We start from the raw sequence: 24,404 nt of genomic DNA, 5'->3' as shown, positions 1-24,404 counted from the left end.
CAGCTCTTCCCTCTGCCAGTTGGAGAGGAGATCGAGATGACGCCCATGGTGTTCGCAAAAGGTTTGGCTGATGCAGGGTACTGGGGGGATAAGCTCTTTGGGCGCGTGGTGAGCGAGGATGTGGAAGTGGGTGCTGGTTTCCTGCGCAAAGCCTGCCGTGCCAGAGCCATCTACGGCCTGGAGCCCGTCTTTGAGTCCGGCCACACCTGCATCATCAAAGTGCACAATTTCATTGTCTTTGGGACCAAGAATGAGAACAGCCTCATTGAGAAGAACTACGATATCACCATCCAGGTGGGCATCCTTGTGGGTCTCCTCCCACACCTTCCCTGTCTGTCTGTGCCTACTTTCTTTATTTCCTTCCACTTTTTGAATGCTCTGGAGGGATTGAGCCATGTTCCAGTGGGCTGGCAATGTCCTTGTTATTCTTGGCTTCAGCTCTTCTCTCTGAGCAACATGGAGCTGCTCGGAGCTTTCCTGTCACTTGTCCTTTGACCACTAGGACAGGGAAACAACTGGCAGTGGTCCCAGGGGATGCCTGGCCAGGCGAGGGGTCGCAGGGAGGCATTGGTGCAAGACAGGACAGGTCCCTGACTCTTCTGTTTTCATCTCCAGGAATGTAAAATCCAGAACTCCAGCCGCGAGTACTGCAAGATCTTTGCTGCTGAGGCACGAGCTGTCCCTGATTTTGGAGCAGTGCCCGAGTAAGTAAGGTGCTGCAGTTCTGCTGGCTTGACATCCCAGCAGAGCATCCCCGGGTATGGTGACAGGGTTCCCCATGCGTGCTGGGGACATCCCAAAGGGCAGCGTGGTTTTCTCCCAACCTCAAATGGAAGGGATATTGCGGGGGAAGGCAAAAGTCAGGGTTGCATACCACGGTGTGAATCTCCACTTGCTGTGGTGGGAGAGCTCACCAGCTGATGCTGACCCCATCTGTGTGCTCCCACGCAGGATAATTCCTCTGTACCTGATTTACCGACCGGCCAACAACATCCCTTACGCCACGATGGAGGAGGACCTGGGTGGGCCCTGTGAGCAGTACTGTGTCACGGAGAGAGATGGCAGCTTGGTGACACGAGGCACCTCAGAGATCGTGCTCAAATGCTGCACCTTCCAGCACTGGGTCTACCAGTGGACAAATGGAAACATCCTCGTGACTGACATGGAAGGTAAAGGGATCTCCCATCTGATTCCCATGGCTCCTCACCACCCTCGGGCCTGTGAAAGGAGGAGAAAAAGCCACGGCTTTGCCCTCCTGCCTCTTTCCCCACATGCCACGGAGCCCAGATCCCTGGGTGATGACCTGCCCTTGGTGCCGGTGCCTGTCTTTCTCTGGGCAGAGACTGGTTGTCCTCCCTTTTATTGCAGGAGTGGGCTGGAAGATGACCAATGTGCGGATTGCTACCAACCGGAAAGGGTGAGTGACCCCAAGCTGCTGGCGCAGGGTGGCCCCAGCTGTCCCCAGCTCTGCTGCTCACATGGCAAAGGGCTGTGGTAGTGAGTGCAGCCGGGCTCCATCCTCGGCTCCCTGCTCCAGCAGGACGTCTTCTGGTGCAAAGCAGGGGCTGAGAACAGATGTGTTTGCAGGTACCAGGGACTGAAGGAAAGCTGCTTCCCTTCCCTGCTGGAGCAATTCACAGCTGCTCACCAGTGTAACCGTTACTGCAGCATCCTGGGCCTGAAGACGCTGGAGCCGGCCAAGCCCAAGGGCTCCAAGAGCCCCTCCATGGGGAGGAAATCTGCCCAGTCCAGCCCCCAGCTCCAGAAGAAGGGGCTCACAAGTCCCCAGGGTACCCGCAAGGCTACTGTGAGCCCCAAGAGCTCCCAGAGAGCTGCAGAAACAGGGGAGGCCCCAGCAGCCTCCAAACTCTGGTCAGGAGAGAGCTGCAGGTCTGGCCGCCCACATTAGCAGGAGCCGCCGTGGCTGGGACCCCCAGCTCCAGACCCCAGCCTGAGCAGCCCGGAGGCAGCATATGACCAGGCTGGAAAGGAGAGACCCTGGCAGCGGCCGCTGCTGCCGCTCTCCTCCCTTTGGCTCCCACCCTAGCCTGTGGCGCTTGAGTTGTGTGGTGTGTGCTAGTGTGAGTGGCTCGGCCGGGGTCGCTGGGGGGCTGTGAGCCATGGGCAGCACAGCCCCCCTCGCCAATATCTCTTTACAAGAGCTGCTGCTGGTGCTGGAGCCTGTGGGGCCACGTGCCCCTCCACGCTTGGGCTCGCTTTCCTCTCTCGACTCTCTCTGTTTGCCTTCCTTAAGGCAGGGGCCGTCAGACCTGCTCCCTTAGGCTTTGCAGGCGCCATGCCCCCTGCCTGGCTTCCCCGAGTAAACTGGGGGTCTGGGCTGCCCTCCTGGCTCCCAGCACCTCATGTCCCTCTTTGTGTCCTCCATAAAGCGACCACACCAAGCCCCGCCAGCACTCTGTGCCAAGGATGTGAACCCCAACAGCGCCCAGGTGGTCTCATTTGCCCTGGCACACCATGATTTAAAAGGTTTTGCTGCAGAGGGGTTTAGTGGTGAGCTGCAGGGCTACTGCTGCTATTATGTGGGGCCAGTCCCATGGCGGGGCGCTGGCATCAGTACTGGCAGCTGCACAGGGATGGGATTTTTCACTCCTGCCCTCCTGGCCTCCCCTGCTCCCCAGGGTGAGCCTCCCTCTCCCTTACTGGGCAGATGCTGAGGGAAGCAGTGCTGCTATGGGCACCGGCCAGCGCCATGGTAAGGATGCTCTACCTCACATGGGGCACTTGGGAGTGGGGCGAAGGGGAGACCTTCCCTCCATGCCAGGCACTGCTTTGGCACGTGTGGGTGTCCAGCCCACAAGACTCACCCCTCCTTGCCCACCTGCCATACACAGACCTTGTATGCCATGCCCAGCCCCATAGCATGACCTGGTCATGGTTGCTTAGCATCACCCCTGCTTGGCACATGCTGTACCCCAGTGGCAGCTAGCAGCACACGCTCCAGATCCCACTGCCCTGCAGTGGGAGGCAGTGATGGACAGGCAGTGATGCTCATGCTTGGAAAGTAAAGCACCTTGCGTTGCATCGAGCCTCCCTTGTGCCCATCAGCTTGCTCAGGCATGCAGCAGCTGGCAGAGCATGGCAGTGGGCAGCAAGGCTTGCAAAGAGCCCCAGCACTACCTGCTTGGTCTTGCCACAGAGCATCACCTTCCCTAGGGCTTTGGAAGAGGGTGCCGGGCGCCAGCAATGCCACCCCGCATGGTGGTATCCGAAATGGTGGCTCAGTGCAGCCTGGCAGGGGAGGGAAGGGAATGGGCTGGGAATGTGGCATGCTCTGGGGTCCTGGTGCTTTGTTGTTGGGTCATTGTAAAATAACAATGTACATAACGTTCACAAATGGGTGCTCTCGAGTGCAATAAAGCAAGAAGGACTGGCCTGTTCACTGGCACTGTGGTCCCTGCAGAAAGATGCACCCAAGCACAGCAGGATGGGGTGGCTTTGTGTTCAGGGGAAGGAAACATCTTCAAGTAATGGCTTTACCACCATCTGTACCCTGCAGGGGAGAAGAAGGTGGCCGGGGCTGGACCCTAAAGCTGGCACCTGGTGGAGGCTTGGCTTGCAAGGTCTGCAGTGAACGCTGGCTACGGTAGCTGGGGTTGCAGGGTGCAGCCTGAGCAAAGCACGTCGTGCCGTGTGGGACAGCCACAGTCAGGGGCCAGAGCGGGGCTGAGAGCAAGCACACAAGTATTTCCATGATTTATTTGGGAGCAGTTCCCTTGTGTCTGTGGGGCCAGCACCTAAGGATGCTGGTTGCAAGGTGCACACAGCTGTCTGTCTCATCAGTGGAGCAGAAAAGACCAAATGCACAGGTCTCTCCTGGGATTTTTTTCTACCTTTGGGGCCAGGCCTTGCAGACCCTGGTGCTCCCAGGCTCTTGCCCCCAGAGCAGGCAGCTGCCTGCACATTTCTAGGTTGTCCCCATGCAGGATGTGTGATTGTAGTGCCCACAGCACTGCGTCAGGCACGGCATGCTCTCTGCCAGGCCAGCCCAGGCTCCTGTGAAGGAGAGCGTCCCGTTCTCGAGCACCGAGCTGGAAGGAAAGAAGCATGGTCAGGACAAGCTGCTGCCTCACCACCTGGGTCCCCAGGCAGGACCATACGGCTCTCGAGCCCTTCACACCCACCTGGCAAAGAGCTGCTTGCAGCATGTGTACATGGTGTAGCTGGTAGAGCTGAAGTTGGCGGTGCTGAGGAAGGTCACACAGTCACCCACCTCCATTGGCACATGAAGGAGACCTGGGAGACAAGGTCTCCTGGTTGGGGCTCTTGAGGGACCGTGCACGCAAATCCCATACCCCGAGCATGCTTGCAAATCCCGTACCCCAACCCTGCTCGCAAATCCAATGCCCTGACTATGCTTGCTTGCACGGTCCCATGCACTGTCCCACTTCAGCTCCAAGATGGTTGCAGCAGTGACCCCAGGGAACTCCTTGCAGTGCCCCAAAAGCTGCCCTTGAAATGTCCCCAGCCCAGATGAGGATGAGGGGCCCCAACAGAGCTATTGGGCTTGGGCAGCCCCTGGCAAAGCCATGAGGGGAGAGCAGAGGGTTTGGAGGCCCTGGCAGAGCCATGGCGAGGACAGGCCAGGCATCCCCATCCCTGCACCTGCATTTATAGGGGTCTTCAGCCCTTTGCCTGTCCCTCCCTGGTTCTTTCTGGCTCCGCTGGCTGTGGGCAAGGACCTACCTGCCAGGCAGGCGTTGAGCATAGAGACGCAGATGCCAGTCAGCAGGGCTCGCAGCACGATGGAGGCTAAGTCGCCCTTGCGCTGGGGTACCATGGAGGCTGTGGGGACAAAGCAGAGACTGGGGTGAGTCAGATCCTTGCTCCAGCTCTACCCTGGGCTGGGGACAGATAGGGATATGTCCCAGGTCCCCAGCTAGCTCTGCCACATAGTGCCCTGCCCACCCCAGCCCCTGGTGTCTGGGGGACATGGTGATCCCAGCCAGCACCCAGCACACTGTCTGCCCATCCTGGCAGTGGTGGGTGCTGCCAGAGCGCTGTGCCAACCCTGCACCCATGGATGATCAACCAGAGCCCTTGGCACTCTCAGCACTGGAGTCTCTGCTCTTTGCCCCATGGCAGGGTGGCACCTGGGCTTGTCGGACATGTACGTGCTCTTGCCCATGGGTGCAGTGCAAAATCATCCTTATCACATCATGCAAATCCTGTTTCTTATCTATGTTCTGGCAAAGAACAAACATGGAGGCTTGAGGGCAGCAAATTCCTCCTGCCCCAGCTGAGCCCTTGCTTCCTTGGCCAGGATCCCCCTGCGTTGTGCCCAGGCACCCAGGACGCGGGTCACACTCACCCAGGCCTCCCAGCATGATCCCGATGGAGCTGAGGTTGGCAAATCCACAGAGTGCAAAGGTGGTGATGGTCTCGGCTCGCTCCTGGAGGGCACAGCAGCAGGGGACGGTCACCTCCTCCCAGGAGCAGCCCCAGAGCACCCAGAGCTGACCACCATGTTGTAGCTCCCAGCCCAGCCAGACATGATGGAGATAAGTCCCCCACCCCAGTCCTTTTTCCTTCAGCTACCTTTTGGAGCAAGGATGCAGATGGTAGGCAGTCTGCCCCTGGGAGAGGCTGGGCTAGGGGGACAGGGGGCCCTGTAGCACCATGATCTGCCCCACCAAGGAGCAGGATAAATGGGAAAGGGCTTCACTGACTCCTTCAGGAAGACCCTGTACCCAGCAGTTAGTGAACATCCAAGTCTAGTTGGCCATAGGTGCCCTCCCACTCCCAACACCATCACCCCCCTGTCTCCCCACCACCCATCTGCCTGGCCAGGTCCCATGCCCGATTTTGGCTGGCTCCATCCCTGCCCTGTGCCCGGCAGGGCGGCAGGTGCCCCTCACAGATATCCACTGCTTCCGGCTTCCATCCCACTCCTCCAGGCCCGACAGACGGTTCTTCTTGTATGTGGCCAGCTGCTGGTATGCCACAAACTCGTTCAGGAAGATCTTGACCCCCAAGAGCTCAGCCACCAGTGGTGAGTCTGCCCAGTCTGCCCCCATGAGAAAGGCCACGGGCATGAGGACGTAGGAGCAGATCACCTGGGAAAAGCATTCCAGAAGGGAGCAACTCAGAGCTGATCATCTGCATAGCCCCTGGCTTGGGCACCCGCTGCCAGCATTTGCCAAACACCCAGCAAGGGTCTTGGCAGCCTACTGAGGTGGTGGGCAAAGGTGGGGATGGGTGGGGGATGCAGGATCTGGCAGCTCAGACCATGGGGCTGCCCTTGGGGATACCTGGAAGGAGAGCCCCTCGATGTCTACCATCTCCCCGAACCAGCGCAGGGCAGCATTGATGAACTCCAGCACGGCCAAGAAGGCAATGAGGTTGGCTGCAATGTTGGCCACAAGCCCCACAGAGGCGGCAGCCCCGTTGCTTGCAGCTTCCAGGATGTTCTGCTCTTCCCTGTGTGGAAAAAGACCCCAATAGGGTCATGTGGCCAGGCATCCCCTGTGCAAGGTCAGCTCTCACTCCATGGATGTCTGCACAGCACAGGCTCTCCCAACCTTGGTCCACCTGCAATGTCCACTTGTGCCCCCAAATTGCCCCCATGGCTTCCCCACACTGGCAGGGTGCATGTAGCCCCACTCCGCCATCCCTCTCCTCACACTCACCCACTGGAGAGGCGGATGCTTGCCTTGCCCTTGAACTTGGACTCTTCCACTTCAGGGTAGACGAGTTTGGACATGGCAAGGGCGCAGGGCGCAGCCATCACGGAGGCTGCGATCAGTGATGCCGCATCTATCTGCAATGCACACACCATGGGCTTAGGCACCTCTGTGCAAGGCTGTGCCTCGTCATGTGCCACCCCAGGGCACAGGACGTGGCTAGCATCAGCCAGTGATGCTCGGAGCAGTTCAGGGCTCTTCGTTTCCTCAGGGTGGGAAAAATGTCTCTCTTTTTCCCATCTCAGCTGGCCACGGCACATAGGGCAGCTCGCCTGGATGCAGGCATTGCTGGAGCTGCAGCAATTGCGGCCTCGGAGATGTTACTCTCTCCTACTGTTTGACCTAATCATGATGATTCTTGTCCCTTCCTTGTTCCTTTTTATCAGTATTAGAGCAGTAGGTTGTGCAACATTGCGAACTTCTACCTGCTGACGAAGAGCCAAGCTCCCTGTCTCACCCCTTCCCTGCCTGACGAGTGGCAGCATCTCATTCCTCTGACCTTTCGCCCTTGGCTCCCCATTTAAGAAGACTAATTAATGTTTAAATAGCAGGAGCTCAGCCAGCAGGTCGAGGGGAAGGTTTATTCCCCATTACAGAGCACTGATGAGGCCACGTCTGGATACTGTATCCAGGGCTGAGACACTGATGAACTGGAGAGGGCATCCCCAGGGGGGTTGGGCCACAGGACCGCCAAGGCAATGCTGGAGGAGTGGGGCTTGTTCCGCTGGAAGAAAAGAGGGCTGGGAGGGTTGTAGTTGCTGTTCCCAACTACTTGAAAGGGGGTTGGAAGGAAGACACTGCTCAGAGGTGCCCAGTGAAAGGGTGAGAAGCAATGGCACAGTTTCAGGGGGGAAATTCCAGTTGGATATAAGGAAAAAATTGTTTCCTGTGACTGAGGCACCTGTGGGGTGGACCAGAGAGGTGGGGGGAGATTTCCATCCATGAGGATGTTCACCACCAACCCAAACAAGGGCCTGGGCATCCCTTGGGTTTTGCCATCACCTCATTCGGGCAGGAGGGTGGATCAGAGACAGCCAGAGGGTCCTTCCAGGCTAAATTATCCCATCATTTAGTGAGATTTGCCCTGCTCACTGTGCAAGGACACGCAGTAAGGGTCCCATGGCACTGCCTTCTACCTGGCAGGGCTCTGGGGTTTTGGCCAGGCCAGTGAAGGTGAGGCTGGACATGAAGGCACCCTGCCCTCATCCTGCTTATGGAAGGGGACCCATGGGGCACCTGCTGGGGGTCTTCTCCCACCTGCAAGTCCAGGGCAGTTCTTGCATGTCACGACCCCATAGCAGGGAGCATGTGGCATACATCTGCTCGTGCACTCACCCCAAAGGATATGTAGGCACCCATCACGCTGCCTGCAATAGTGGAAAAGCCACCAGTCATCACAGCGTGGATTTCTGAACGGGTCATGTCTGCAAGGTACGGGCGGATGAGCAGCGGGGCTTCGGTCTGCAAGAAAGAAAACCCTGTTGTCCTTGAGACAGAGCCATGCAGGGCCGCAGGTCTCCTGGCAAGGGAGGAAAAGGCCCTTTCTCCAGGGCAGGCTCAGCTGCAAGGGCTGAGGAGCTGAATCCCCTGCCCAGGACCTTACCTGTCCCACGAAAATGTTCCCTGCCACACTCAGGGTCTCAGTGGGAGTGGTGCCCATTGAGACCTGAAGCAGCCAGGAGATCTGGAGAAAGACAAGGCCACCACGTTCACAAAGGCTCCTGGCACCCTGCCACCCACCCCATGAAGCAGGGCACCATCACGGAGGTGATCTTGGGAAGCGCCCACAGACCAGGTAGCAATATCAACTCCAGGGTTGGGCTTTCTCAGGAGGACATGCGAGAAAGAGGGGGTTTGTGTCTATTCTTTTAAGCAGGACAAATCACCCCAAATTAGTACCATGCCAATTTTCCCAGGACATCCTTCAGCTGATCATAGTAGTCAGAGAACCCACCAGGTTCTTCTCCTTTCCACCACCATCCCAGAGCCAGGTGTGAGACCCTACCTTGACAATGAGCCACTGCATGACACCGAGGTAGTAGAGGATGGACATCACACAACTGAAGAACACAACGATGGGTAGAGTCTGCAGGCAAGGCACCAGGGCACAGGGTTAAAGCAGAGCTGAGCAACACATCTAAGTACACTTGAGGACCAAGCCCCTCTGTCCCATGAGCTGGGCATGGTGTGGTATTTTATAGCCAGCCCATGCTATTGGGGTGCCACAACACTGGGACAGGCTGGCAGAAGGGACAGAGACCAGTACAAATCCCCCATGGCACTGAGGAGGTCCACAGATGGGTACAAAGCTGAGGGAGACCTATCCTTGAGCTGGTTGAGCTCTGCTGCAGCAAACCTGGCTGCGTTTAGTTCCGTGCTCTCCAGGACCCAGCAAGGCAGCCAGACCAGAAGAAAACCAGGCTCTGCCTCTCCCTCCCCATACCCCATTCCCCAAGCTGACCTGAAAGGCAAAGACTTCTTCAATGAGTGTGTTCCCAAAGACGAAGCTGGAGCCAGCTGTGGTGTAGCCCAGGAAAAACTGCAAGTGGAGAAGTTACATGGTAGGATGGAGATCTCCATTAGCTCTTCCCCTGACATCTCAATTCTGCCTAGCAGGGGTCTGCATCCCCTGCCTCACAGCTCACTTCACTACCCCGCCAGAGAATTACCCTCTGAAACCTAAGCTGGGGACACTGGTGGGCTGTCTCCAAGCCACAGGGCACTGCTCCAGCCTGCAAGGGAGACTGCACCAAAGGTTCTGGGCTGCTGCAGAAAACCAGGAAAGAGCTGGCTTTTCTCCAGTCCCAAAAAAATTTTGTGACCATGCAGTCCCTGCAGCTTTTCCACCCCATGCCACCCTCTGCTCTTCTTGCTTATCCTAGGGCGGGCTACATGGAGGGTGCAAGCTCAGGATGGGGCAAGCAGATGCAGTACCTGGATCTGGTCACCCAGCCACTGGAAAGCTTGGACGCCAGGGGTTGTTCGGAGGACGAAGAGTCCAAATAAGAACTCCAAGCCAAGACCCCAGAAAACAGCTCTCCAGGACACCTGGGGACCAAGAGCAGAACGAGAACGGAGATGTTAGCAAAGCCTACAGACTTCCCTCTGTGGCTTCTTGCCCCTTCGACAGCTGCACATGGCAAACACCATTACAACATGTCCTGGGTGAGGGTCATGGGGATACTAATAAAGAAAGTGTCACAGAAACCCACAAACATAGGTTGGTGATAGAGGAAGAAAATGAGCTGGTGCAACTCAGGAACTGGCTGGTGGAACATAACTTGCCAGGCTTACCCAGGAGGAGATGAGCAAAGAGACCTTCTGATGGTTTGACTGGTAGTACAGACTTGCTAGATCAAAACTTCCTGTTCATTAACCCTTTGGAGAAGGCAAATGGAGGGATTGCCCAAAATAATGAAGCAGATTGGGTTGGAAGCCACTGGGACTACAATCACTTCTGTCACCCAGGGCACCCAAAGCTCAGGCCCACCCTCCACCCACAGGCACCTGAAGCTCAGGCATGGGTCTGGTGCTGGGCCTGACTCACTATGAAGGACATGGTGAAAAACAGGATGAAGGCACCCTGGGGGAGCCCTGGGTTGAGCGGTGGGAAGGAGAGCAGTGAGGTAGCTTTGGGGTTCCATCCACCCGACGACCTTGGCTCCCCAGGTTGTGCCCAGCCCTGCCCAGGAGCCCTGCGGGGCTTCTGCTTCCTCCAGGGAGCTCCAGCAATGGGCCATCAGGGGATGCCAGTGGGAAGGAAGCACTTGTTCCCCAGTGCTGGGTGGCCACCTCCTGTGAGGGACCAATGGCCAAGCCACCTCCTGAAACACATACTGCGCCGTGGTGCTTGGAGCAGGCAAACAGGAACAGCACCAAAAAGCAGAAGCCAGCTAATGAGATGAGCTGCTCCGGATTTCTGGAGGTGTCCAAAGCCAGCCATGTGATCAGGCCTCCCAGGAGGGCCACCCACAGCAGCCTGCAAAGGAAACCCCAGACTGTCACAGAGAGGATGTCCCCATGGGGAGAGCAGCTCATGAAGGGCACGAGCTAACTGTGTGGGAGATGCCACCATAAGGTCCATGCATCTGAAGAAACCTGGGGCTCGGACGCAAATGAGGGGTGGGAATAGCCATCATGCTACTGCGGCAGAGTAGCAAGACATTTCTGCCATGGCTTTTAAGTGGTCCCCAGGCTGGGCTTGTGCCTCATCATTCATGAGGTGCCTGCATGGCACTAGGGCATGTGCCCAACGCCACCAGCTGTTGGTCACGCTGGCGGGGCAGCCATGGGAGATGGGACCCAGGCACTGGGAGGGATCTGGCCCTGCCTTTTCCTGACTCACCATTTCAGCCATGGCCAGGACTTTTGGAAGCATTTCCAAACGGGGCTGAGGAGCAGTAATACCTTTGCCCCACAGTGCTTCTTGAAGAGGCTCCAGCAGATGAAGAAGACAACCACAGCAGTCATGACAACCAAGGCAAGGGCTCGCTGGAAGTTGAGCCAACAGGCCGCAATAAAGTAGCACAGGTAGGCTGGAGAAGGCACATTGCGGGTCAGAAACATCAGGGCCATAGGATCACAGATTCATAACACTACCCGGGGCCAACAAATGAGGTTCATTTCCTCCAAATGTCCTTCCCTGGCCACCCTTGAAGCTCCCATCTGTGCATGAGGAAGACTTAGGGAACACCACCCCAGCAGCCAGGCTCACTGGTGACAGCACCCCAACTGTCTGGGGGCACATGGAGCAAGTAGAAGAGGCACAGCAAACCCTTTGGGTAGGTGGAGAAAGGGGAGGAGGACAGTGAGGTGCAGGTAGCCCTCATGGACAGGAGTGGTAGGGTGAGGAAGGGGCAGGCAATGGGGCTGGTGAGAGCAGATACAACCTCCACACAGGTGGTCATGCCCAGTGCTTGGAGGCTCGAGGCACAGCCAGCCAAAGGGATGTGGAGATGGGGTCTCAGTGTTAGGAAGTCCTCACCTACTCCAAGGACACCCAGGATGACCCTTCTCAACACCTTGGCATGAGCCTTGCAGAAGTGCTTTGCTTTGGATGCTGGCTGCAGGGCCTTCCTGGGGAGAGTCACATGCCAGAGATGTGAGAGGCACAGAAGATGGATCCTGAAGATCAGCCCAACCCAACCCAACTCAACAGAGCCAGGTCATGACCATGCCTCCCAGAGGGTGCTTGCAGCAGCAGCACAGTGGTATACGTGGGCCATGGCCTCTAGCAGCTCTGCTGCCCACTCCCAGGAAGAGTGAGCTGGCCTGTTATGGCAGGGGACACCCCACCACATACCCCAACACCCTGGGCAACATGAGTGGAGGCTTGCTCTGGGTGGCTCTGCTATGGGGACAGAGACCTGCCACTGCCACTTTGCAAAGCCATATGGAGCCATCAGGCACTGTCCCTGCTATGTGGGCAATACGACCCTACTCTGTTCCCAGATCAGGTTTGGCTCCAGCAGAATTGCTGGCCCAAGGATTACAGGCTTGCTATGACACTGGAAATAAATACCCTACATACATGCTTCTCCAGGGGGTATCCTACCTGCAGTAGGAGGAGAATCTCCCTTTCCCTTCTCCTCTCCTCTCCTCTTTGTTCTCACCCCATGGACCATCATGTTCCTCATAGAGACTCTCCTCCCCCTGGAAAACATCATTAGCTGGAGCACCCTGAGCAGCTCCTGTACTCCAACGGGAGGGGAAGGGGGGATTTACCACGGAGCTGAAAGCTGGATTATCTGCACCCTTCTCAAGGTTGTCCAGGGTTATCTGGTTTTCTTCCATCTCCAGAAGTGCCACAGCTTCAATGCATTAGAGAAACAGCACGGTGAGCGACCAACGCTGGCTGGGGAGAGAAGGAAGAGATCAGCTCTGGGAAAGACAAATGTCCAACCCCGCTTTTCAATTTTGGGTCTCCGAGAGGAGAATGCCCTTTGCAGTAGGGATTCAGAGCAGTTCCTGCATCAGCACATCAAGGGACCATCCCATGGGGTCCTCAAGCCATGGGGCTGGTGTGCTGACTTCCTTGTTCTCCTGTAACTCTGGGCAGGTCTTTGCTCTTCTGTGCTTCGAAGGGATTACAGGAGAGGATTAGGTGCAGCAGGGAGAGCTGGTACTCCTCCTCCAAGTTGGTGGCAGTGGCCACTGGCGTCCATGAGCCCCTTTGCAAGTGGGATTTTACAAAAAAATAAATCTGGCTGCATCCCTCATTGAGAGCTCTTGGTGCAACTGAGTAAGATAAGGAAGAAGGCCCTTTCATGTTGATAACTAGTACAGTGCTGGAGCAATGGGTAGGAATCAGTAGTAGTTTGCATGGGGCCTGGTCCTGAAGGAGGATCATACTGGGAGAACTGTTCCAGCAAAGCCATAAGAACCAGGGCAGGAACCCTTGGAGCATCCCATTTGGACACCCTCCCAGTTCCTCTACCTGGAGAAAGATGAGAGAAGAGCAGAGAAATCAGAAAAGGCAGCTATCGACCATAGGAGCACTTCTGTGTGAGGACAGAGAGAGTAAGGAGTTGCTCTTGCTTTGGAGGAGAGTCGTAGAGGTCTGCATGGAGAAGGTGGAGATAGCAGGGTCATCGCCTGCTTCCCACAGTGTAAGAATTAGGGTCCACTGAAAGGAACGACCCAGCCTCAAATGAAATGAGTGGAAGTGAGGAGTTTTGGAGAACATCCCCCTGAACGTGGGACCTCATGGCAGCTGAAGGTGGCAGTGGGCTCCGCAGGCCAGTGTAGCCACCAAGGGGGACCACTGAGGTGTGCTGGCCCCCAGCATGTCCCTGGGCTTGTGGCTCCTCAGCAGCAGAGCAGGACGCAGGGCCACGATAGGAACCCAGGACTCCAGAACTCCTCCAGGGCCTCCAGCACCCCTGGTGCCCCCTGGGGCTCAGGGACCCCTCACCAGGACCCTGGCAGGGATCAGGAGGACATCCCCCCCCTCCCCAGGCCCACTACCGTTTCAGGGATACCTCCCCAGGATCCCTCTGGGCTCAGTGACCCCTCCAGCACCCCCAGGGCTCTGGCCCCCCCCAGGGCTCCCAGCTCTCACCATCCCTCCCAGGCTCAGGACCCTGCAGGACCCCATGGCTGATGCCACCTCCATGGCCCTCCCCAGTGGTACCCCCCCCCACATGGCTCATCTACCTTTTGTTTTGGTGAAGCCTCATTGGCTGCCCTCCCCTTCAGGGGTGGGGCCACATCATCAGGCAGCCAATCAGTGGGGCAGCAGCTGAGCACCCCCCATGTGCCCCCTCACCCCATTGCGCCCTCTGTCCTCAGGCTGTGCCCGTGCCCCCCACTCCCTCCTGTCCCCTGTGGACCCCCACGGCCTCGTGGTGTAGTGTGGCTGCACGCCCCTCTGCCCTCCCCACTGTGTCCCTGCACCTGACGCCCTCACACCCCCCATGTCCTTGTGCCCCACACCTCAAGTCGCCATGCCCAACACGCTCACGCCCCCCATGGCCTCGTGCCCTCCCCATGCCCCACAGCTCCCCCTCGCCCTGGCACCCGCCAGACCCCTATGCTCACCTGCCAGCCCCGACGGCCGCGCAGCTCCCGGCCCCGCACCCCAGTTACCGATTAACAGCTCGGTCCAAAGAGCTGGGCTGGGTGTTGCGGGGCCGAGGCTGCCCCGGCTCCTCCCAGGGCTCACGCCCTGGTGCCCGGCCGCCCATGAGAGCCTGTGGGGGAGCCCAGTGGGGCAGCCATGCCGAGCACCGTGCCACCCAAAAAAGGTTGCCTGGGATACTTTCACTCGCAGGTGAAACGAGCCTTGAGGGAAGATATTAAAAGCAGAAATCCAACCTTTACGCCACCCCAGGAAATGCTTCCCAGAAAAGAGCCGGGCACACGCGGCCTCCAAAGCTGCGGCAGTGCAAAGTCGTGTCACCTGGTCCCTGAGCAGCGCAGGATGGATGGGGCTGCAGCCAGCAAAAATGTTGCCTGCCAGTGTGTGTTGGAAACCATTTTTTCATGCAGGACAGTGGGAGTCACATCCCCATGTGCGCACACCCAGCTGGTATCTCCCTGCTTTTTTTTTTGCACAGGGAGGAGCAAAGTGATGTGGCTCCAAGGGTGCCAACACTGGGGATTAGCAGGAATTGGTTCAGGGATCACTGATTAATGACACCACGGGATGCTTGGGGTGTCCACGCAGCACATGGTGCCCCTATGCAAATGCTCCCTGTGCCAGTTCCTCAGTGCCCGTGAGCAGCGCCTTCTCCCTGTGGATTTTATCCAGTCCTGCTGCTAAAGCTGCCTAAGTTTGGGGTTGGTGTAGCGTCAGGGCGCTCAGCACCTGCTCACACAAGTCAGTGTGTGGATGCCAAGGAGTAAAACCTTGAAAGTGGCTTGTGCAACGCTGGTGTAAACCCGTCCTGGCATGTGCAAGGCTCCCCCAGCCCGCTGTGACACTTGTGGGCTCCTCGTGCAAGCACCTGTGGGATGCCCACAGCCCGGGCACCGCTCGCCAGCTCACCGCCTGCTCGGCCGGACCCGGCGCCTCACTTGCCAGCGCAGAGCGGGCGTGAAGATGCCGCGCCCGAGCGCCACGCGTGGGGAGGCGGCCGCACCCCGCCCCGCGCCGCCAGCTGGGCGCTGTCACGGCCAAGGGCCGCCGCGCCGCGAGACGTGCTCAGAGCCCCGGTAGCGCGCCGTGATCGTATAGTGGTTAGTACTCTGCGTTGTGGCCGCAGCAACCTCGGTTCGAATCCGAGTCACGGCATCGCCTCGGCGGTACCACGGCACACGGGCTCGGTATTCTCTTTTTTCACCTTATACCCGACACCATAATTATTTAATTTTATTTTAATTTCTCGTCGCGCCGTTACTTATACCCCGCCGCCCTGCAGGGTCCTCGGGCTGGGCGGGCACGGCCCGGCCCCGCAGGACCGCGCTCCGCTAGGAGCCGGGGAAAAAAAAATGAAATATCGGCGCGACGTGAGAAAAAAAAAAAAAGATGAAGTCGTCGGAGAAGAAAAAAGCCCAAAACAACTGGAGCCCGTGTGCCGTGGTACCGCCGAGGCGATGCCGTGACTCGGATTCGAACCGAGGTTGCTGCGGCCACAACGCAGAGTACTAACCACTATACGATCACGGCGCGCTACCAGGGCTCTGGGCGTTTTTGCCGGCGCGGCGGCCCTTGGCCGTGACGGCGCCCAGCTGGCGGCGCGAGGCGGAGCCACGAGGCTTTCGCTCCGCCCCCGCTGCGCCGGGTCTCCGTGGCACCGCGGAGCGAGTGGCGGGATCCCTGCTGGGCTGTGTGCGCCTGCGCGGGGCTGGCCGCGGCGGGGAGGGGCCCCCCGACTCGGGCCCCCTCCGAACCCGGCCCCTGGTCCCCACCCGGCCCCTAAGCGCGGGCTGTGGCCCTGGTCCTTTCCACGCGTCACACCCTCGCCTGACCTTAAACCCCGACTCTCTCCCATCTCTAATCCTGTCTTACCTCCTTCCCTGACCCCAGCCCCGAATCTTACCCTGATCCTAAGCCTAACCCCCCCCGCCCCTGGTTTTAACCCTCTCTAACCCTACTCGTAACCCTATTCCTTCTTCTCTGGACTTGGCCCAGCTCCAGGCTGTGATCGTGACTCCGTCCCTGCTTCCGGCTGCAACCCTAACCCCCGCCCAACTCTTATCCCAGCCCTTCCCTCCCCTCATCTTGCCCCGTATCCCATCCCTCACCGTGTCCCTAACCCCGACCCCAACCCCTGCCCCTCTGTAATCCCACCTCTCACCCCTGGGTATTTCACAGGGAATAAAGTTTCTCTTTACTGCAACATTAAGGACTCGGCACACCAGGGTGGTACCTACGGAGAGGAAGGCAAGAGAGTAACAATGAAATTGTCTTTGTGGCCCAAAACAGTGGCAGGTATCAGTCTGTGCTGCCATTCCTGTTTCTTCATGGTGAAACACACATTAATATTTAATGACTGTTTGCCATCACCACTGTCGCTGATTTTTACAGTGCTCCAAGTATTAAAGGATCTTTTATTTTCACAGATATGCAAAGAATTCAAAATACCTGCGATCAAAAGGATTTCTTTGTGTAAAATATTTTTAGAGCAATCATGGCACTTCAAGGCACTCAGGTGGCCCAGATGACTCACACCTCTGTGCTGTGTCACGGGGAAGAGCTGGTCACAGAAACCTCTGTTCCTGCGTGTGCAAGGAGCTCATCACTCGGCATCATGTATACACACCTGTATGTGTTTTGCCTGCATGTGAGAGGGTGCTGGAAGAAGCAGAGGTCTCCTGCTGCTGTGCTGCCCATTCTGGGCAGGGGTATGTCCCTGCACCACGTCTGTCCTTGTATATCTGCTGCAGCTAGTGAATCCTAAATCGAAAAGAGTCTTCCTGAGGCTTGGGACAAACCAGAGGAAGGCCCTGTGCACCTTGATTACTCCGTGAAGCAATTACTCCTGCCACCCTGACCTCCTCATCTTGCTCATATCCAACCCAGAAGAACTCAGAGTGGTGGAGAAAGACAGAATGGCCTTTTGTGTCCTCCCTTTGTCTACGCTCACCTCTTTCTTCCCTCAGCCCCTTGCTGTTGACTTACCCTGGGCACTGGTGTGCATGCTGGTCCCTCGGTGATGGTGGGAACCTTTGCAATGGGAGATGCTCTCCACATCATCAAACCTGGCTGGCCGGGAGATGGTGGAAGAGGGGGCTCTTTGGTGGTATCACTGAATGAACTGGGTGTCCATGTGGCTTTTGGTACTGTGCTCCTGCCCCAGTGCTGTCCTTCTCCCTCCTTTGTCTGCTCTCCAAGGATCCCAGTCTGACCCTCCCAGCTGCAGAAACACTGCTCTTGTTCATCTCTGGCCAACCCTGCCACCATCTGTGTTCTCATGCTGGACCTAAAGTGTGTGCAGCATCACTAGTAGGAGATATGTGTGCCTCCTCCCATGTCCAGGGAGTTAAACACCATCATCAGCCCCTTGGCTGCACCATGGAGAAAGATCTGACCACCCAGACATCTGCAGGACAGAGAGCAGCTGAGCTGTAGAGGTGGGGTCGTCACAATCTCTGAATCTCAAGACACGAGCTTGTGGAGGGGAGAGGTCCTTGTGCTGCCCTGTGCCTGGCCTCTTGTGCCTTCCTCCACACTGAGCTGGTGGTGACACAATTCCACTGAGCTGGGTTATGTCACCAGTGAAAGCACAAGCCCAGCTCCATGCCAGCCTGCTCTCATGCACAGCCCTGGACAATTGCTGTGTTGAGTCAGCACAGCCATGGTGGAGAAGAAGCACCCAAGGGAGAAGGTGGGATGGTGTGGAGATGTGGAGCACCTCTGGCAGAACATGCTGACCGTGCCCAGCGGGGACAAAGAACCTCCAGTGAGCATGCAGTGACCAGGGGATTCTTCCTCTAGCACTTGCATGGGCAGGCAGAGCAGGACCCCTGAGGTTGGTGTCCACCATGGTCTTGATCCCATTTCTTGGCCTGGTGTGGTGCAGGGCTCACATTTGTGTGGGCGTGTGCTGGGTGCTGCTCACACGGTGTGCATGGCGCAGGCTCCTCTGTGGGCAGGGAGGAGGTGGTGAGGCTCATGCTCTGGATGCTCAGCAGACGTTTCTGGAAGGGGGAAGCTGGCAGAATAACAATGATCTCAACTGCTGGAACAGGCGTGACTGAGATAAACGCTGCAGCGATAAGGAAGAGTTGGCCAAACATGGAAGTGAGCAGGGAGGTGGCGAGTGGACACAGAGATAAGTGGCAGGGGCCTGGTGGGTGCAGAAGAGGAGGCATGAAGCTGCTGCTACCCATCACTGGTGGTGGTGGCCCTGTCCCAGCATAGCTCCCTACCCATGGGCTGCCTTCCCTAACAGGATTTGGATACGACTGCTCCTAATGAAATTGTGCCAGGTTGCCAGGGCCCCAACAGCCCTTTGCTGTGTGGTTTTGTCCACAGGATGCTGCTGGTCTGGCCTGGATGGTTCGGACCTGCCAGGACATGTTCACACGGCGTGGAGGAAAAGGGATGAGCTTGTGGGGGCATTGGGGAATGTCTGTCTGCTGGTTGACCTGATCCCTTCGAGCTCTGCTCAGCACCTGGGAAGGACAGCTGCTCCAGGCAGACTCCTGTGCTCTTCCCACCCTGCTCTGTTCTTCGGTGGCATTTCTTCAAGCTCTCTGATGCCTGTGGGTTGCGTTCAATGGGATTTTAAAGGTGTCTGCAATGTTGAAATGCCCGTGCAGCCAGGCAGAGAGTACTGCTGGGCCCAGACGTTGCCACTCTATGGCAAAAACATAAATCTTCTTGCTGGCACAGGGACAAGAGCAATTGATCACTGTGTAGCTCTCTTGGCTGCTCTGCCCCTTGAGCGGCCTCTCCAGCTGTTCCCTCGCTGGGGCAGCCCCTGGCCTCCTTTCCCTGTCTCAAGGAGGCTGATGGAAGGCAAAGCGATCCCCACTGCCTCCTCTTTTGGTCTCAGATCCCTAAAACAAGGTCAGGAGCAGCGCTGGTGCCCAGGGAGGCAGGACGGATGCCAGTGCTGCAAGGAGGTGCTCTGTTTTACTGGTGATAGAAAACCATGCACTGACACAGGCCAGCACTGTTATCTCTGGGTATTCAGAGGCCATAAATTCAGCTTGCAATTTGCTCTGCTGCTGAAAGCCCACCTTCCTTCCTAAGAAAATCAGAGCGACTCCACTGAGTTATACCATCTAGCCCAGTATCCCATATTCCCATACCCACAGGCACTGCCGGGTCAGTGCAGGATGCTGGAGCAAGGGCAGGCCAGGGAAGGGTCCTGGGGCTGGGATAATTTTGGAGGTGAAGGTTTAGGTGGGATTTGGGGGTGAAGGACAGCACGTCTGAACTAGGAGACAGTTGCAAGCAACCTGACACAGCTCTGTCCCCACCATCCACCTCCCCATCCTCTTCTAGCTCATGAGACATGTGCTCCAAGGACGGAAGGAGAAGGACTCAAGTATTTTGTGACATGAATGTTCTGCTGTGATGCCCTTGAGAGGCTTTATGAGCCCACAACAGTGCATGAGATGGTCCTGGTTCTTCTAAAGTCCAAGCTTCAAAGGGCATTTTCCAGTCTGCCAGCACTATGCAGGGCAGGCAAACAGGATACAACAGACTGATTTTTCTGCTTTGTTATGTTTTGGGATCCTCTTGCCTGGCTCCGGTGTCGAGAGAGCAAGGAAAATGGTCCTCAAAATGTATGGAGCAGGGATTCACCAAAGCTGTCCTGTCCGACCTCCAGGGAGCACAAAGCCTGGATCAGCCTCTTGAGCCCTTTCCTTGTGGGTCCAACATCCAGCTGGGGCTGGGATGTGATCAAAGCTTCCCAGGGGAGAGTCAGCCACCCCACAGCCCTATATAAATGCTGCCACATATTTGTGTATGCCCTGCCTCATTCCAGCTGCCAGCCCAAGCTCTCACTCTGCCTTTGTCTGTGCCACGAGCAGAAGCCTCTTCCCGCAGCAGGGATTTATAGCCTGCACACAGGCACCTCTTAACCCCTCTTTGTGATGCTGAGCAGGCCAAAAACAGGCAGCCACACACTGCCAGCCAGTCTGCCCAGCCCTCGCCTCTCCAGGTCTTGCACTCCCCTCTGAATTTGACTTCATTTTCTGCCTCCCAGTCCTTTTGGAGACACAGGGCTGGGTTGGTGGCAAAAGCACTGGTTCCTCTCTGTGTGGGGGGAATAGCCTCTGTTTTGCTCTTGTCCACCATGCCCATCTTCATGATGGCTGATGACAGCCCTATTAAAAGATATAAGGGGGATGCCAGGAGGAGTTCACAGCTCCTAGGCAATGTAAACCCAGTGAGAGTCTGTCTGGAGAAGGACTCAGCTGTGCGAGCGTGGCCATTGCAACTGGATTAATCAAACCCACCATTAACACTCTCCTGGGGCACACAGGTCCCCTGCCAGCCCCAGAGCACAGGCCTCCAACTGGCACGTCGCTCTGATTGAGTTGCAAATTCTCCAGCTCCTTAGTTTGCTCTGCCTTAGATCAATGAGTGCAGGTGGCTCCAATCAATTCCACTTTACTGCTTGCTATCGAGTTCAGATCTGCACTCTCTCAGCTGGTCCCGCTTCCTTTGTTCATTCAGAGGAGGAATTCAGGCATCTTGTCCCACCTGGAAACCACTGTGCCCTTGCAGGTCAAGTCCCCTGGTAGGGCCAAATAATACCCCGCGGATGCAGATGTTCCTCCCTGCCCTCCTCACCGGAAGGCTGGCAATGAAGGGGTTGAATTTGTGCTACAGCTGGAGCTCTAAAAGCGTCAACCTGGCTGGGCGGAGTGTGAAAGCAGGTGGCTGGATGAGGCCATGAGATTTGCATGATATAATATAGCTGTTGCCACCAAGCCAGCATCTGTCATGAGGTTTCCCTGCCACAAGCCTGGTTTTGCTGGGGAAATACAGCTGCAGAGAGCTCTTGTGGCTTGGCTCCCCTGTCCCCATGGGCACTGAGTGTGGCTTCAGCTCTCTGGGGCTTGAGCCCATGCAAAACAATTTTATGGAAAAAAAATAACACAAAAGAGTTTACATAGTGGCTGTTCAGAAATTTCCCTCAAACCCATACCTGGCATTTGTTGGTGAAAGATGTGTTTCTCACGCTCTGTGTCAGTCCTGAAGTAATTTTTTTCTCGTATCTGTCACCCCGTTCTCTTGCTGGCCTGTTTCCAGGCTGTGCCTGGATTTGTGGAAATGAAGTTCCCCATGGCTCTCCACACCTCGTCAAGTGTTAATGAAATAACGGATCACACCATAGAGCAGTTATGACACTCAGGGTTGTGGATGTGCAGAGGGCTGTCAGTGCTGTGTGCAGAGGCAGAAAAGGTGCTTGGTGCAGCTGAGGCGATGACCGATGTATCTGGCTCTGAGCTGGCAGATGTCTGTCAGTGAGTTGTCGTCTCTTCTTGTGGTCAATTAACACGGTTTCAATTATATTATCAACTGCATAACAATTTCTTTTGACAGAAAGGTTGGGGAGCTGCAAAAAGTGTCTCTAAGAATTTGCTTCATTTGATAAACACACATGCTTTGGGCATATCCTGCATGTCTGGACAGACAGCGTCCAAGTGGCCTGAATGCACTTACAAAGCCCGGGTCTGCATCATGTGTGCAAGTGTTGATACAGAAATGTCCTAGCTTGCGATACTTTGGAGGAGCAACGTGTCACATCATATATGGGACTTGGTGTGGGCCCACATTCTCCATGTTCCTCCTTTCTTTCCCACAACATATCGCTTGTCTTTGGCCCTTGCCACCCCTGTGCAACTCATTGCAGCGGGCTGGGGTGAGAAGGGGCTGTAGAGCATCTTGTGCACAGCATCCCTTCCATGCCAGCCTGCTCCGTGCCCTGGCAGCGAGCTGGGATGGGTGGGCATGACCTCTCCATGCCATTTCCTTCCAGCCTGATGGGAGCTGGGACATCTGGAAGGCATGAACGAAGCTTGCAGGCTCCTAACTGCTGTGGAGCAACCGGTGGGGGATGTGCTTGGTGTGCAGAAGAGGGGCTGCTAGAAGAGGGATGCTGCCAGCCTGGGAATGGCTTGCCAAACGAAAGCATGCTGCCTGGGAGCAGTATTCCTGCACATGGGCAGCTGCTGCAGTGAGAGCAGCCCATCTCACCCACTGCCCAGTCTTTGATGGTGTCCTGGTGCAAATGTGTAGCAACATTTCCCCTGGATGTGATCCCTGCCTCTAAATATTTGCAAGGTTCCTTGTGCCAGTCTTGTATTTATCAATGCTTGATGGATTTCTTTCTGTGGATTTGTCCGATCTTGTTCCTAAACCACGTAGCATCTGCAGCGGCCTGTGGTAGGGAGGGCTGCTGTGTGCTGAGTCACCTCCTTGTGTTTATCCCTGATCTACCGGTCTCTCCCTACCCTCCCCCAGCCACGCAGATCTCTGCCCTGTGACCTCAGTTGTCTCTTTTCTATGCCAAAGAGCCCTGGTTCATCATGCACCCCATGTGCACCCCATTGATCATCCTCTTGCCCTTCTCTGCGCGTTTTCCAGCTCTGCTGTATCATTGGGATGGGGGGACCAGAACCGCACACAGAATGGGACTGACCAGAGAACAGTGGCACCTCTGACATCATCTCTACCTTTTCCTAACCCTTCCTATCAGTTTTGATGGACAGGTTTTGCAGCTTTGACCTCTGCTGAATGCTGAGGGGATGTATTCATGGACAGAGCTCCCAGCCTCAGAGCCCATCACTTTAGACATGAGGCAGGGCTTGGTTTCCCCATGTGTGTCACTTGCTGACACTGGCTTTCGTCTTGTTTTATTGCCAAGTTGCTCAGCCTCTGAAAGTCCTCCTGCAATTCTTAGCTTTCATCTGCAGTATCCAGAATAATTCAGTATTATTAGCAGATTTTGTCACTTCTCTACTGACCTCATTTCATCAAAGGATCTGCTTGTGAAAATGCAGGTGACCTCTCTCAGCTGGATCACCCTCAGGTGCCTGCTGGCTCTTTCCAAGAAAGCCACTAGCTTTGGAAAAAAGAAATTCACTTTAAGAGAGCTGTGTCAACTCTTTCCCAATATGTCATATTTATCCATCTGTCCTCTAACGATGCCAGTCTCCTACTCCTTATGCCAATTTTTGTTCATTTGTAGAGAACAGATGTGTCATTTATCAGTCTGTGGCTCTTTGGCTGCCTCCTGGGAAGCATTTTTGGTATCACTGTTGCCATCTTCCAGTCCTCACATCCCCTGCTGTACCCAGACTTCGGGAGAGGTTGGGGTGTCACCCAGCAGACGTGACATCCTCCTAGTCCCTTCTGTGCTGTGCAACAGGGCTTGTGTAGGGTGGTCCTGAGAAGGGAAGGGGCTGGAGTCACCACAGACATTTCTAAGCTCCTGGGGATGGCTTTTATTCAAAGCTGTGGAAGAAGCGCCTGGAGATTCAAGGGGCTGCACGCTTCCCTGCAAGCCAGGGGAGATGCTGGCATCAGGGGTAGCAGCTGACCCAGCGCCTGACTCAAGTGACATGTTGGCAAGTGTCAAATACTAAATTCAGCCCCCACATCACCAGTGGGTGAATCATCTTCCAGCACCTCCTCAAGAGCGTACAGGAGCAGAGACCTTCTCCTCTGAGTCACCAAAAGCTGCTACCTGGGGGACGCTGGACTGTGTCCACACTGCCCAGGGTTAAACTGGAAGGGAAGGTTTGCCAGGGCCATGAGTGGCCTGAGACCTCTTAGACTCAGGGAAGGTCCCCTGTCCTGTTTGTGGCCTGGGCTGCCAAACAGGGCTCCTGTCCCCAGCTGTGGGTGAGCACGAGGAGCACTCAGGGTAGCTGCAGCAGCGACTCACACCCAGGAGGATGGGTGAGGGCTGAGGACACACACAGCTCCCTGCAGGGCTGACAGGAGCCCGGAAGACGTTGCCTGGCTTTTTCTTCCTGGTGCATGCTCTGACCTGCCTGGGAAGTGTTTACCCAGGCAAGCAGCTATTGCTGCTTTGGTGAGAGGAAGGGCCGTGAGCTCCAGCCCATAGATGACAGAGAAGAGCGTCTGGACCCTCCAGAGATGGAGTAAAGGGTGGGAGCAGAACTCCTGGTGCAGAGGTCCAGCCCTGGGTCCTTGCTGGCCACTGCCGAAGGCCTTCTGTCTCCCCTATTCCTGAGGTCTGTAAGAGTGAGCCAAAAATCACTCTGTGCAGCCACAGGTTGTTCTCATCCTGACTGAGGACTGTGTGCACAGCAGCTCCACTGTTG

General features: G+C 56.4%; 2 protein-coding genes across 2 annotated transcripts in view; one reads left to right on the top strand and one right to left on the bottom strand.

Moving 5' to 3' along the window:
* Positions 1–3,382, top strand: part of ALPK3 (alpha kinase 3) — a gene marked incomplete at its 5' end in the record, with an annotated part of 35,177 nt that extends 31,795 nt beyond the window's left edge. The window contains 5 exons of the mRNA XM_082321655.1: positions 20–294; positions 616–704; positions 952–1,169; positions 1,369–1,417; positions 1,588–3,382. Coding sequence (XP_082177781.1) covers positions 20–294; positions 616–704; positions 952–1,169; positions 1,369–1,417; positions 1,588–1,909 — 953 coding nt within the window. The 3' untranslated portion in view covers positions 1,910–3,382. The remainder of the gene's footprint in view (positions 1–19; positions 295–615; positions 705–951; positions 1,170–1,368; positions 1,418–1,587) is intronic.
* A 543-nt stretch (positions 3,383–3,925) lies between these two features.
* Positions 3,926–12,494, bottom strand: SLC28A2 (solute carrier family 28 member 2; the record flags this gene model as incomplete). Its single annotated transcript, XM_082321297.1, has 17 exons — positions 3,926–4,049; positions 4,143–4,254; positions 4,705–4,803; positions 5,330–5,411; positions 5,877–6,074; positions 6,270–6,438; positions 6,648–6,778; positions 8,037–8,162; positions 8,305–8,385; positions 8,707–8,787; positions 9,163–9,240; positions 9,636–9,749; positions 10,539–10,680; positions 11,047–11,236; positions 11,686–11,777; positions 12,256–12,353; positions 12,426–12,494. 17 exons carry the CDS (start codon positions 12,492–12,494, stop codon positions 3,926–3,928), a joined length of 1,986 nt encoding a protein of 661 aa, XP_082177423.1.
* Between the last annotated feature and the right edge of the window lie 11,910 nt (positions 12,495–24,404).

Source organism: Platalea leucorodia, assembly GCF_965183815.1.
Source record: "Platalea leucorodia genome assembly, chromosome: 9".
In the NCBI taxonomy this organism is placed as follows: Eukaryota; Metazoa; Chordata; class Aves; order Pelecaniformes; family Threskiornithidae; genus Platalea; species Platalea leucorodia.
Note: the sequence above shows the minus strand (reverse complement) of the source record. Positions and strands in the feature narration are given on the sequence as shown.